Here is a 12,088-nt window from a genome sequence, read left to right as displayed (position 1 = left end):
CATTCGTACCCAGTTTGGCCCGACAAAAATTTTAATCCGTGTGGAGGAAGTACCTTTTTATTTGGACAATATGACACGTTAATTTTTTGAGTGTACAGTCTCGGATCCGAGCAGGTGATGACAAACTTCCAAGCTCGGCTCATCGAAATAAACCCTGAGCGCATCCAGTATTAAAATTAGAATCCATCGCTCTGAAATAGAAATAAATTTACTAGTGAAATTATTCCTGTGCATTTAATGTACATTTAAGCGTATATTCAAATATATAATGCTTTTGAACGCTGACCTATTTGGTTTTTTAACGCTGACCCCGTGACCAGCGTGTTGGTCACGCTGACCTATTTTGACAAAAGAGCATATCAGCGCTGACCAGCGAGGTCAGCACTCAAAGGGCACCCGCTTTCTGTTCGTGAACTCGGTTAAAAAGTGTCACAATTAATTTAGACATTATGACCCATTAGTTTTTCTGAACGTAGAAATTTATCCTCTAATCCAGAGTTATCTGTATGCGTCTACTCACCTTCGACATAATTTTGACCTGCAAAACATGGCATTTAAAACGGTCTTATCATGATAACAAATGCTGCTCATCTAACAATGTTATTCTCAAAATGGTTTGAGTAATTCGCACTCCACGTTTTATTCTTTATTAAATTCCCGAAGCGTTTGATGCTGATATAAATCGCACACAAGTTTAAAAACTCGCGTCCTGCCACGCTGTAATAATATATTTCCAGACTGTTGCTAGAAGTATTCACAGGATACCATGAGTCCAAGGGTGAAATATGCTTCAATTCATCAAAAATATGACAGTATAATATTTTAATTAAAAAAAATATGACAGTATAATATATCCTGAGCTTAATGAGAAATATGACAGTATAATATGACTAGTTATCCTAAGCTTAATGAGATTAAGTGCACTAAGCTTAATGAAATAAAGTGCATAAGCTTCCCTCTTCGTATAATTCTAGAATCCTGTCTTGCACAACGTTAATTACGTTAATTGGGAAGTCTAACACTCGTGCAATCAGCACGAACAAACGCTTGTTATTCACCCTATGTAATTAAGTATATAACAGTGGCGAGTCTGGGTCCACGCGTCGCGGCTTGGAAAATTAAATATATTATTATGAATGTAAAAAGCAACCATCCTCATTTCTAGTAAGCTGACGCAATAAAGAAAGAATTCACCTGTGCTAACGTAATCAGTGGTAATTTGTTTGCCAGCTGAGATAGTTGTTAATGCTGAACATCCAGTAATTTTACGTGTATTTATTTTTCGTATTTATAATTCATTTGCTTTGAATATGAACAGTAAGTAATTATAGTATTCTTTAGATTTCTTATACCATTTTCTTCTTGGTATCAATTATAAAAAATCGGTCAATAAGCAAAACGTAACCGTGCGTTCTATTTCTGCCCCCTATGTAATATTCAATAAAATGAATATGAACTTGAATTGCACTTTATTTATTGCGAGAAAGCGTGCAACAAATTAACAATTATTGAGTAGTCTATCATAACTCAGTTTCCTCGGGCTATAGGAGTGGCTACTTTCCGTCTGAATGAAATAAGAAAATATTAGATGTATATAAAATTGAATACGTTAGATAATGACGGCATAACTAATATATCTAAAGAAGTGTCACAACAAATTGAAATATTCAGGAAAAGTGGCTAATGCTGACGCGATCCACACAAAAATATTTCATAATCTACCTGGTTTGGAAAAGCAAAGGACATTGAATAGAGTTGACCAGTGACAGGCGAAGCGCTTTTACCGCCACTACGCCTGGTATCAAGGGTAGACAATGAGGCAGATGCCTTAACTTGTCCAAGGATCAGGACAATAAGGACAATATGCAATATGATTACCATTACTGCCAAGATCTGACAGTAATGGTTGAATACCACCCACCTGGTAGATATAAGAATTGATCTTTTATAGTAAGCAAGCACACATGTATAATAAAACATTAACAGTCGACAGTACATGATTTCAACAAACATTGAACGAAGTTCTACTCCGCGAATAAGTAATGAGGAAATGGTCGCTAGACAGGTTACCGTTAAAAAATTCCTTCATTACGCATTCGGAAGTAATATGGCCAACATTATTGATGTGTAATTGATCTGCTTTCCACATAAAATTGGCCACCAAATGAGTTACTGCATGGCAGTAATTTAAGGTACACTGTACAGACAATGGCTCCAAGTAAACGCCGGATATCGTTCAATTAACTGACATAGCACAATAATTAAATGTTCAATGAAGTTTAAGCAGGACAAAGATGAGTAAGTGGATAAAAAAGATCAGAAGACTGACGACTATCCAACAGCTTCACTATAGTTTCGCTGTTGCTAACGCTAGGCGCTCAAACCCAAAAGCCTTAGAGAAACCTCGCATTCCAGGCAAATATTTTTCCCTTTAGATCTTGTTTTGCAAAGCCGTGTTCAAATCCGCTAACCCGCAATTTAATTACCTCTTTGCTTCTTGAATTATTGTTGGAAATATGAACTGTCCTAATTACTTGTGCTGGAGGATAATTGAATATTTAATAAATTGTGCGTACCCATATTGCTCGTGTAATTGTGAGGAATGTTTGCGTCTATCTCGACATTGTTTGTCGAATCTGCTTGTTAGCAGTGCCAAGCACTCCAATTAGGTGACGTAAATCTTTGACTTCACATCGTAAAAGACTTGGCCATATTCTAGCAAGTAAAAGCAATCTCGTGTTTTTTAATTGCACGTTCATTTGGCACAATTGAAGATGACAATATGCGGCGGCAAAATTTGTGTTTCTTTGTGAAATAAATGCAACAGAAATGAAAGCAACATCACCACAGAATAATTAATTTCTGCATAGGTGGGAGTTTTTTTCGGGTTGCTCGCCTCATCACGAAGACTCGAAAAACAAAATAGTCTGTAAAATTATTAATCAAGCATACGCAGAAGGCAAATTAATTATGCTCTGCTTTTTAGCGCATTTTTTTATTTATGGAAAAATGCACTATTGTGCTCGCTATGTCTGTCTGTCTGTCTGTCTGTCTGCCCGCCTGTCCGTCCGTGACCTCAAGTTTTCGTCGACGAGAAAATGCGCTCTCTGTCACTCACTGCAGTGAGTACCGAGTTATATTTTTTTAGCCAATATCAATGCGCATCATTGACGAGTGTTCATTTGTCGAGATTATTTTCTACACTCGAGTTTTTTATTCGTGTATTAAACCTTTTTATTTAAGCAGCGAATTACGAATTTCAACATAACTCAACTACATATCATAAATTTTAACCTAACTCAACTTAAATCGTGTATTTGAACCTTACTAGACTTCAGATCAAGTGTTTTCACTTAACATAACTTGAAATTCAAGTCTAACTTATCCAATTTTAAATCATGTAGTTCATTCTAACCCAACCTATCTTCAAATAATGAATTTTAACTAACCTTATCTCCCTTCAAATCATTCATTTCAACATAATCTTACTTCGATTCATGAATTTTTTTAAGCTCACAAGTCTATCACGATCCTGGTAATTATGGAATATTCCTTAAAAAATCTCATTTCACGCACATAGGCATCAATGAAAATTTTTTCCGGCACGTGTCTGAGGCTGTTGGTATTGCTGCAAATGTATGGAGCTTTGTAGGTCCCTTTTCGTATTTTGTTGTCAAGCTTTGTTGAGATCAGCAGTGCCCCTCACGTTGGAAATTCAATTTGGATGAATTGAGTCAACCTTCGTTTGATGCGCGTAGTTTCAGCTGCACTCGTTCAGATGTTTTTGTTAACAGATAAAAAAATATAACTCGTACTCACTGCAGTGAGTGACAGAGAGCGCATTTTCTCGTCGACGAAAACTTGAGGTAACAGACGGACAGACAGACAGACAGACGGACATGGTGAGCAGATTAGTGCATTTTTTCATAAACGAGAAAATGCGCTTAAAACGGTTGTTGCAAGTAAAAATCGTAGGGGATTAGGTTCAGGTTCTGATGAAATATTGTTTCAGTTGTTAACAAAGTTTCGAAATCGTGGGCTGCTCGACTTGTAATATTTTCTGTTTTTTCTATTCTGCTGTTTCTTATCCCGTTGTCAATTTGCATGTGCAGCAGAATATTTGCCACATGTACTCGCAATCTAGCGCCGACTGCTTCTAGACACGAGACTCCAGATACAACTAGATAAAGTATCGTCTTCTAGATACTGCTTGCCTATAAATCGTTCATTTATTTTTCTATTCTTCTTAGCGACCAATCCTATATACTGTAATTGTCACGTACGCTGAATGATGCCTAATATCGTTTATTTTCCTGGGGTCAACATATCTCTGACGTAAATCTTCCTGGAAGAAACCAAGTGTAGTTATCGATGGTCTAAGAGCTTTCACATTCGTTTACCGAGAACACGAGAATAAGAAAACTATTTCTACTATGAGCGTAGCATGTACCCTTCCTTCCATTTTCGAAAGCTCTTCTGGAGTTACTTGTATCTCATTATCGACGACATTTGAATCTCTTCTCGATCCTCGCACAAACCTTGTGCCATGCATTTTCGAAACCTATTTATTTTTATTATCTAACTAGTTTACCTAGGCCGTCCGCATCCAGTCTACATTCCTGCACGCAATCGTCAATTAGTTTCTAATAATCGGATATTAGCACGCCTCTTATTTCAGATCCATTTAGGTAACCTGAATGTGTTTAGTGCGTTTGGTTTGAACGTTTAATTTTGAAAGGGTATCGAATTAGTGGACATTAGCCCTGCCATCGAGCACCGGCAATTGCTGTTGTTCAAACGTAACCACTTCTCACTTAATTGGTCATCAAACATAGCCGTTTCTGAATTTTGATGGCTGTGAAACTTATCCTCTTATGACCTTTGAAGGCCGGCAAACCTAACCGCTTATGACTTTTGAAGGCCGGCAAACCTATCTGCATATGACTTTTGAAGGCAGGCAAACCTATCTGCATATGACTTTTGAAGGCCGGCAAACCTATCTGCATATGACTTTTGAAGGCCGGCAAACCTAGCCGCTTATGACTTTTGAAGGCAGGCAAACCTAACCGCTTATGACTTTTGAAGGCCGGTAAACCTAGCCGCTTATGACTTTTGACAGCCGTCAAACCTAACCGCTTGTGACTTTTGACGGCCGTCAAACCTATAGCCGCTTATGACTTTTGAAGGCCGGCAAACCTAACCGCTTATGACTTTTGAAGGCCGGCAAACCTAACCGCTTGTGACATTTTGACGGCCGTCAAACCTAGCCGCTTAGGACTTTTGACGGCCGTCAAACCTAACCGCTTATGACTTTTGACGGCCGTCAAACCTAGCCGCTTAGGACTTTTGACGGCCGTCAAACCTAACCGCTTATGACTTTTGACGGCCGTCAAACCTAGCCGCTTATGACTTTTGAAGGCCGGCAAACCTAACCGCTGATGACTTTTGGCGGCCGGCAAACCTAACCGCTGATGACTTTTGACGGCCGGCAAACCTAACCGCATATGACTTTTGAAGGCCGGCAAACCTAACCGCTGATGACTTTTGAAGGCCGTCGAAAAACCTAGCCGCTTATGACTTTTGACGGCCATTGTGCCCGTAATAGGCAACTTTGATATTTGTCACAATGCATTAAATCTTTAACCAGAGCGAGTTAATAGTCATTTATTATTCAATGCACATTTGTTGTTTCATGTTTTATAAAGGCATTTGAGCATCTGAACTTGACGACACTAGTACTTGGCTATTATTATTTTGGTTATTATTAGGTTGTGCATTTCTTTATGGTTATTTGTTCATTATGATTTATGCGAATCGTTATCAATTCTTTGTGCACCATTCAGTCACTTTTTTAAGTCATTTAATATTATCAATATGATAGGAGCACTTTGTGTTCGACTTAAGTTTCCTTGCCAGCATTTCTGAACATCTACCATCCAACTTCTTCGCCTCAAAGGAATGTAAATTCTTTGCATTTTTTTGCAATTCGTGCTTTAATTAAGCATTGTACTCTCGTTCAACAACAGAATTTTCTAGTTCATTATTTACTTCATTCCTTAACTTTATTTTCAGGAATTCTCGTTCCTTCTTTTAAACCTGCAATTTAAAAAACGTATACTTACTGTTCAAAAATTACATTTCAGAAAAAAATTTGGTCTCGGTCTCGCCTTTTTTTTAAAACATTCCTCTTTAACTTCACTTCTTGTTGCTTGTTTGTTTGTCTGCTACAAATCTTACAATTGATATATAACACACTTCTACCTGACCAATCGATCTGAAATTTTGCATACTTGCGTAAAGTCGGAGACAATGCTTGAATCAAGTTACAGAATAAATAATTTAAAAAATTAGAAATTTTTTAGTATTGAAGATTAATTTAAAAAATATTATATTTAATATTTGAAAATAAAATAAGAAATTAATTGTACTAGTGTAACATAGCAGACTCCGGCCTCTTTAGAAGTGTTGTATTTAAAAATTAATTTTCACGCGCATATTAGTTGATCCGTACGTGTGTTTGCTGTTTGACGACTCCTTAATTAATTATTATTTATTTATTATTATTAATTATGCGTTTCGGCGGTATAGTTGTAAGCATTCATGTTATTAATTTCCTCTTTCCATAATTTATATTTTTATCTTAGAGAAATCCACAGGTTAGATCCGAAGTATAATGAGGAGCTTCGCCCTTGCCTTTATCTAGCGTCCTGCTGTACCTGGCGTCTGAGATTAGCAGGGGAGCTGAGCCCACGCTCGGAAAGAGCTGGTCCTATCCTTCAAAAAAAAAAAAAAAAAATTAAGAGATCGTTAGTTCATCAACCTATCATTGACGGTCTTTCAAGCAAAATCCACCAATCATAGACGAGAAAATAGAGCGTAAGTACTTACGCGTTTCACTAAACGAGTTTTGAAAGCATGGCCCCTGGTCTTGATCAGGCTGTACTCACTGGCGTGCTGTATGAACTTACGGCTCCTAGTGCATTAAAGCTTCCTCTTGCTAGACGGTCAAAGCTTATCGTCTAATCAAGGGTACCTTATACAGCCTCTGGTTATAGTCTAATAGTTTAATATATACGTGTGATGCAATTCTATTAGTGTTGCCACTGCTGGCCAGAGGCGATAAACTGTCTTCATTATACATATATTGATGTGTTTGTTTATAGAGATGACTCCTCTGAACTTGGACGCTTTGTTGGAAGAATTTAAATCGATACCGATTTTTTAGAGTTTTAAAGAATATAATTGAATCCAACAAGCAGAAAACTTATCACAATATATTTTATCTTGTCATCAAAGTGAGTGAACCTTAGATAATTATTAAAAAATATCTCCACGGCGACGACTTTCATTATTCGTTCCCTGAAACAACCAAAAAAAAAAAATTCAAACAAAGAACCAACGATACGACTTTGTTGTCTCTCCCGTCACCCAACATTTGACGCAGCGGTTTTCTTGAATGTCCCAAAAAACATTTTTGTTTGACATGTAAACCTTTGTGTTGGATTTAGAGGACGGCCTCCCATTAGAGAGTTGATGCAATCTCAGGTTGATCGGCAAGCAGTCTGTCGCTCGCTGCAGAATTGCTTTCAGATGGATGGCAATTTAAGGTCATTTATCTTGCAGAGAAACTGCAGTACCCTCCGCTACGGTGATTTACATCATTCTTAGGTCTCCTCTTGGAAGGGATGGGTATTTTACTGGTTGCATGACCTGCAAATAATGAGAGAAGATAAGTACATTCTAAAATGCTCCGGGAAATTATTTTTTTCTTTTTGCTTTCATGATACTCCGAATATTCTGCATTTTATTTTAACCAAGCAAATATTATTCATTTGTTGTTATTGTGTATAATTTTCAGCGAGTATGATCATTTTAATTTTGCTTAAAACCTTCTTCTGTTGATCTGGTATCTTGTTACCCTAAGTCGCCTAATCCTTTTTAGCGCAATTTCTCATTTATGGAAAAAATGCACTATTGTGCTCACCATGTCCGTCTGTCTGTCCGTCCGTCTGTCCGTCCGTCCGTGACCTCAAGTTTCCGTCGACGAGAAAATGCGCTCTCTGTCACTCACTGCAGTGAGTACTGAGTTATATTTTTTTGTTATTATGTATAATTTTCAGCGTGTATGATCATTTTAATTTTGCTTAAAACCTTCTTCTGTTGATCTGGTATCTTGTTACCCTAAGTCGCCTAATCTTTTTTTCTATGTAACTTTTGTTCCTTGAAGCATGTTTGAAGTTTGTGAATTTAGTTGGCATGTGTTTGCAGCAGTCGCCGTTTATTTAATGCCAATTAAAACTTGAGACTTTAATAGCGTTGTGTAAGAACTCAGTTTCTTTATTCAAAATTTATTTATTCCCGCTGGAGTTTGTTTACTTTAATCGCGATTGTTTATTCTAGCAACAAATTATTAAATTAACTAGTTATTTTCTTTCTGCATGCTTGCAATCTTTTTGGTTCCGAGGAACTTCCTCCTTCTATTTTTGACACTAATTTGTTATTATTTTTTTGTATCCAAACTGTCTCGGGAATTGAATTTAATCAGTTGATGCGAATTAATTTCCTGCAGAATTTTTCACACTAAATTGGCTTAACTTACATTACTCATGTAATGAAGTTGAATTCATGTTTCTAACAGCTTTTTATTTACGACTAAAACGCTGCGAGAAAAAATGATTAGGATAGCGACATTTGAATGTGAAAGTTACTATAAAATATGGCAGTAAGTATTTAATGTTGGGTTAATGCTTCTCCTACCGAATTATGAAAGTTAACTTGGTAGCTGCTATAGCTAAAGTACGTGTATGTCAATGTAGCTGAATTGTGTGGATAGACGATCTTCCTTCGTTTCTCCCATTTTGCAACATTTGATTTTTGTGTAGATTTGTCTCACTGTGCCAAATAACAATTTTATAGTTGATTACAATGCAAAGTTAATGAAGGTAACGAGCGCGTGTGTCCAAATTTCCTAAATAGGCTAACGAGACATAAGTTGTTAGGCTCATTGTCTCATCGTTTTATTTAGCCTATTAACCAAATTTCCTAAATAAGTTGTTAGGCTCATAATTTGTTAGGCTCATTGCCTCGTCGTTTTGTTTAGCCTATTAATTCTCCCAAATTTTCCTTCTGTGAAAGACTGTCCGTCAAACCCCCCACACATTTAACCACAGCTGAAGGATTCACTTATGATATGATGTCCGGGCGTCTGTCTCTGTGTATTGTCTGTTATTTTTAATAATTTTGTCACATTTAGTCACGGAGTTGGCATGAATACAAAATGTAAGAATCATGTTTCAGCGAGCTCTCTTCTCTACATCCTGTTTGTTTATTTGTTTTCACAACCCAATCTGTTATAAACATGAACTTGGGTACTGAGATGAATACTTTTCTCATTTTTGCAAAAAGTATCATCGTATTTATCACGGAAATTCTTCTTTTTAAATTCTACACGATTCCAAATCTTTTTTTTGATGTTCGTAGGCAAAATTTTGCTGATCAAAGCACCTTGCGAGTAGCTTTGGACAAAGTATTTTCTTTAGACGTTTTTGGTCGTTCTTTATTTATGACACATCCGTTGAGGAATCTTTGTGACGATTCAAAAGTTGACCAGCAATAAGGTGCTAACAAAATTATAGTTTCATTATTGTTCGCGAAATTTTAAATTAATTTTCTAGTTTTTAGCGCATTTTCTCATTTATGGAAAAAAATGCACTATTGTGCTCGCCATGTCCGTCTGTCTGTCTGTCCGTCCGTCTGTCCGTGACCTCAAGTTTTCGTCGACGAGAAAATGCGCTCTCTGTCACTCACTGCTGTGATTACTGAGTTATATTTTTTTCAATTTTAATAACCCCGGTTTCGAGGTCAGAAGTTATAGGCATTTCAGTCACCGTATTCCTGTGCAAAAGGAGAAGTACCGTCTCGAGCTGTCGGATGCAAATCTGCGGTTCAGCAACGGAAAATAATTTAACATGAAAAATAATCTCAACAAATCTCTACTTTAGCGCCGAGACTTCACAATTTAGTTTTCTAGAACTCGTGAACATGAGAAGTCCCAGAAATCGAGAATTTTCATATAGAAATTTGTTGCTCAGCCTTTCTTATTATTTGAATGTAAATCCTTTTACTTTCTGGTCTAAAAATAACTCGCTTTATTTTGTATGACGCGTTTTTTCCCTATTTGAATATTGGTCTTTCTATAGTTGTAAAATTTTGCTTACTTATAAGCCGCGTTATAATGCAAACATATCAGGAACATTTTTCAAAACGAATTTTCCAGAAAAGTTGGCCATTTAATCCTGTAATTGACAAGAAAGTTGGTCAATTTCATGCCCCAGCCGATGAGAAATTTGAAATGAGTGCAAGTAACATTCTATGCTCTCTGTCTGCATTTTCGTTAAAGTACACTGTAAACTGAAAGTTTTCACATATCTCTTGCCTCTTTGAAACTGTTTTTGCTCACTGGATTAGGAGTTTGCTAAGCTATATCGCGACTAAGTTTTCTATGAACTTTAAATGAATTTAATTAGATTTCTTGATTTTTCTAGCTTAAAATAAGAGAAAATTTCCTTCATTTAGATGAAGAACAAAACGCAACAATTCATAGATGTTATGTACGAGCTTGAAATAATTTCGATTGTTCCAAAGTTTATCTAATCGTCAATTATTCCTTAAGTTACATGCAGAAGCACAAACCTTATGACCGAGTGTTCTAATTCGGATTTTCCACATTTTTCATTTCATTTTTATTGGTTTCGGCATCTCTAGCGTTTTGGAAGATTATATTTCAAACTCGAAGCTCCAATTCCATTGACTCGCCTCTTTTTCCTCACGTCACCGCATGCAATATCAGGAGGACCATTTGTCTTCTTAATATCTCTTGGGCAGGCATTATCAATCTTTACGTCATTGCACATCACGTGCAAAATTGAGCCGACAGAATGCTACCTCTTGAGAGGCCTTCGATAATCCGTCTGAGAATTTAAATCTCTTCGTCTCTCGCTGTTGAGAGAACCTGTCTGCATCCATACTAAGAATTTGCTAACGTATTTAAGCCATTGTCTACTGACGGTAACGTTGGCATGAAATCCTCTACATACGAAGTACATTAACAAGAGTTAATGTGTCACCAGACGCAGGGTTATATATCTCTGATTGCCTATCTGCCTAATGTTCAATGATTTCCAAAAGACTTTTATTATTTCTCACTCCAGGAAACTGATTACTAGATTTTTACTGGTGTCTTTATATCTGTTCGATATTGATTTAAGTTAATGAAGTTAGAAATATCCTTGTTTCTATCTTATTAATTACGTTATTGGCACAAATTCTGAATTCTTGTACGTGATTCATGTGTTGAAAATTTTGACCACTGAGCAAAAAAACTTTTCCTGAATTCAGACTGTAAATGATTAATAATTGGAATTTTATTCCAAAAAAATCCATGCGTTTTAGTTCCAACCACTTGTTTAAATTTACTTATCTTCTCTTAATTGAATTTCACAATATTTATTACTGTTGTTTAACACAGGTAAATCCATTTTTTTGCGTGGGATGAACTAAATGTGCTCACGATAAACTAAAATACATTCATGTGTTAATACTTTTAATCTAAATACTCCTAATATAACAGACGTGAAATGTCTCTAGCGCATAAGATTCAATCCACTAGACCCACCTCTGCCACTAGTCATAGTCACTAGTTTTAAGCACTTGTCATTTTATAAGATCGTGTTTCCGTTATCGCTTAATAAATTCTTCGTTTGCATAGAATTTCCCTGACGCTGTCGTGCCCCATGAACCTCGAGCTCTACCCCCTGGACACGCAGACGTGCGAGCTGCTCATGGCTTCATGTGAGTACATTTAAAATTATTTGTATTTAATGTTAATCCAGTAATTTTAATAATAACCTTTTGGCTTAAGTGTTACGAAAATTAATAGTTTTCGAGGTTTAGTAATTTAAATATTAACCTTTTGGCTAACATCTTACGTTACTGAGCTTCAGTAATTTTCATTTTAATAATTTGACTTACGAGTTAAAAAGATTTAATGTTATCAAGCATTACAAAGCATATTTATTGCCCACATTGC

At 36.4% G+C, this 12,088-nt stretch overlaps 1 protein-coding gene across 1 annotated transcript in view; it reads left to right on the top strand.

The window, feature by feature from the left end:
* Positions 1–12,088, top strand: part of LOC108667949 (glutamate-gated chloride channel) — a 104,299-nt gene that overhangs the window by 68,859 nt on the left and 23,352 nt on the right. The window contains exon 6 of the mRNA XM_018155062.2: positions 11,768–11,850. Coding sequence (XP_018010551.2) covers positions 11,768–11,850 — 83 coding nt within the window. The remainder of the gene's footprint in view (positions 1–11,767; positions 11,851–12,088) is intronic.

Source organism: Hyalella azteca, unplaced genomic scaffold (genome assembly GCF_000764305.2).
Source record: "Hyalella azteca isolate HAZT.00-mixed unplaced genomic scaffold, Hazt_2.0.2 contig14662, whole genome shotgun sequence".
In the NCBI taxonomy this organism is placed as follows: Eukaryota; Metazoa; Arthropoda; class Malacostraca; order Amphipoda; family Hyalellidae; genus Hyalella; species Hyalella azteca.
Note: the sequence above shows the minus strand (reverse complement) of the source record. Positions and strands in the feature narration are given on the sequence as shown.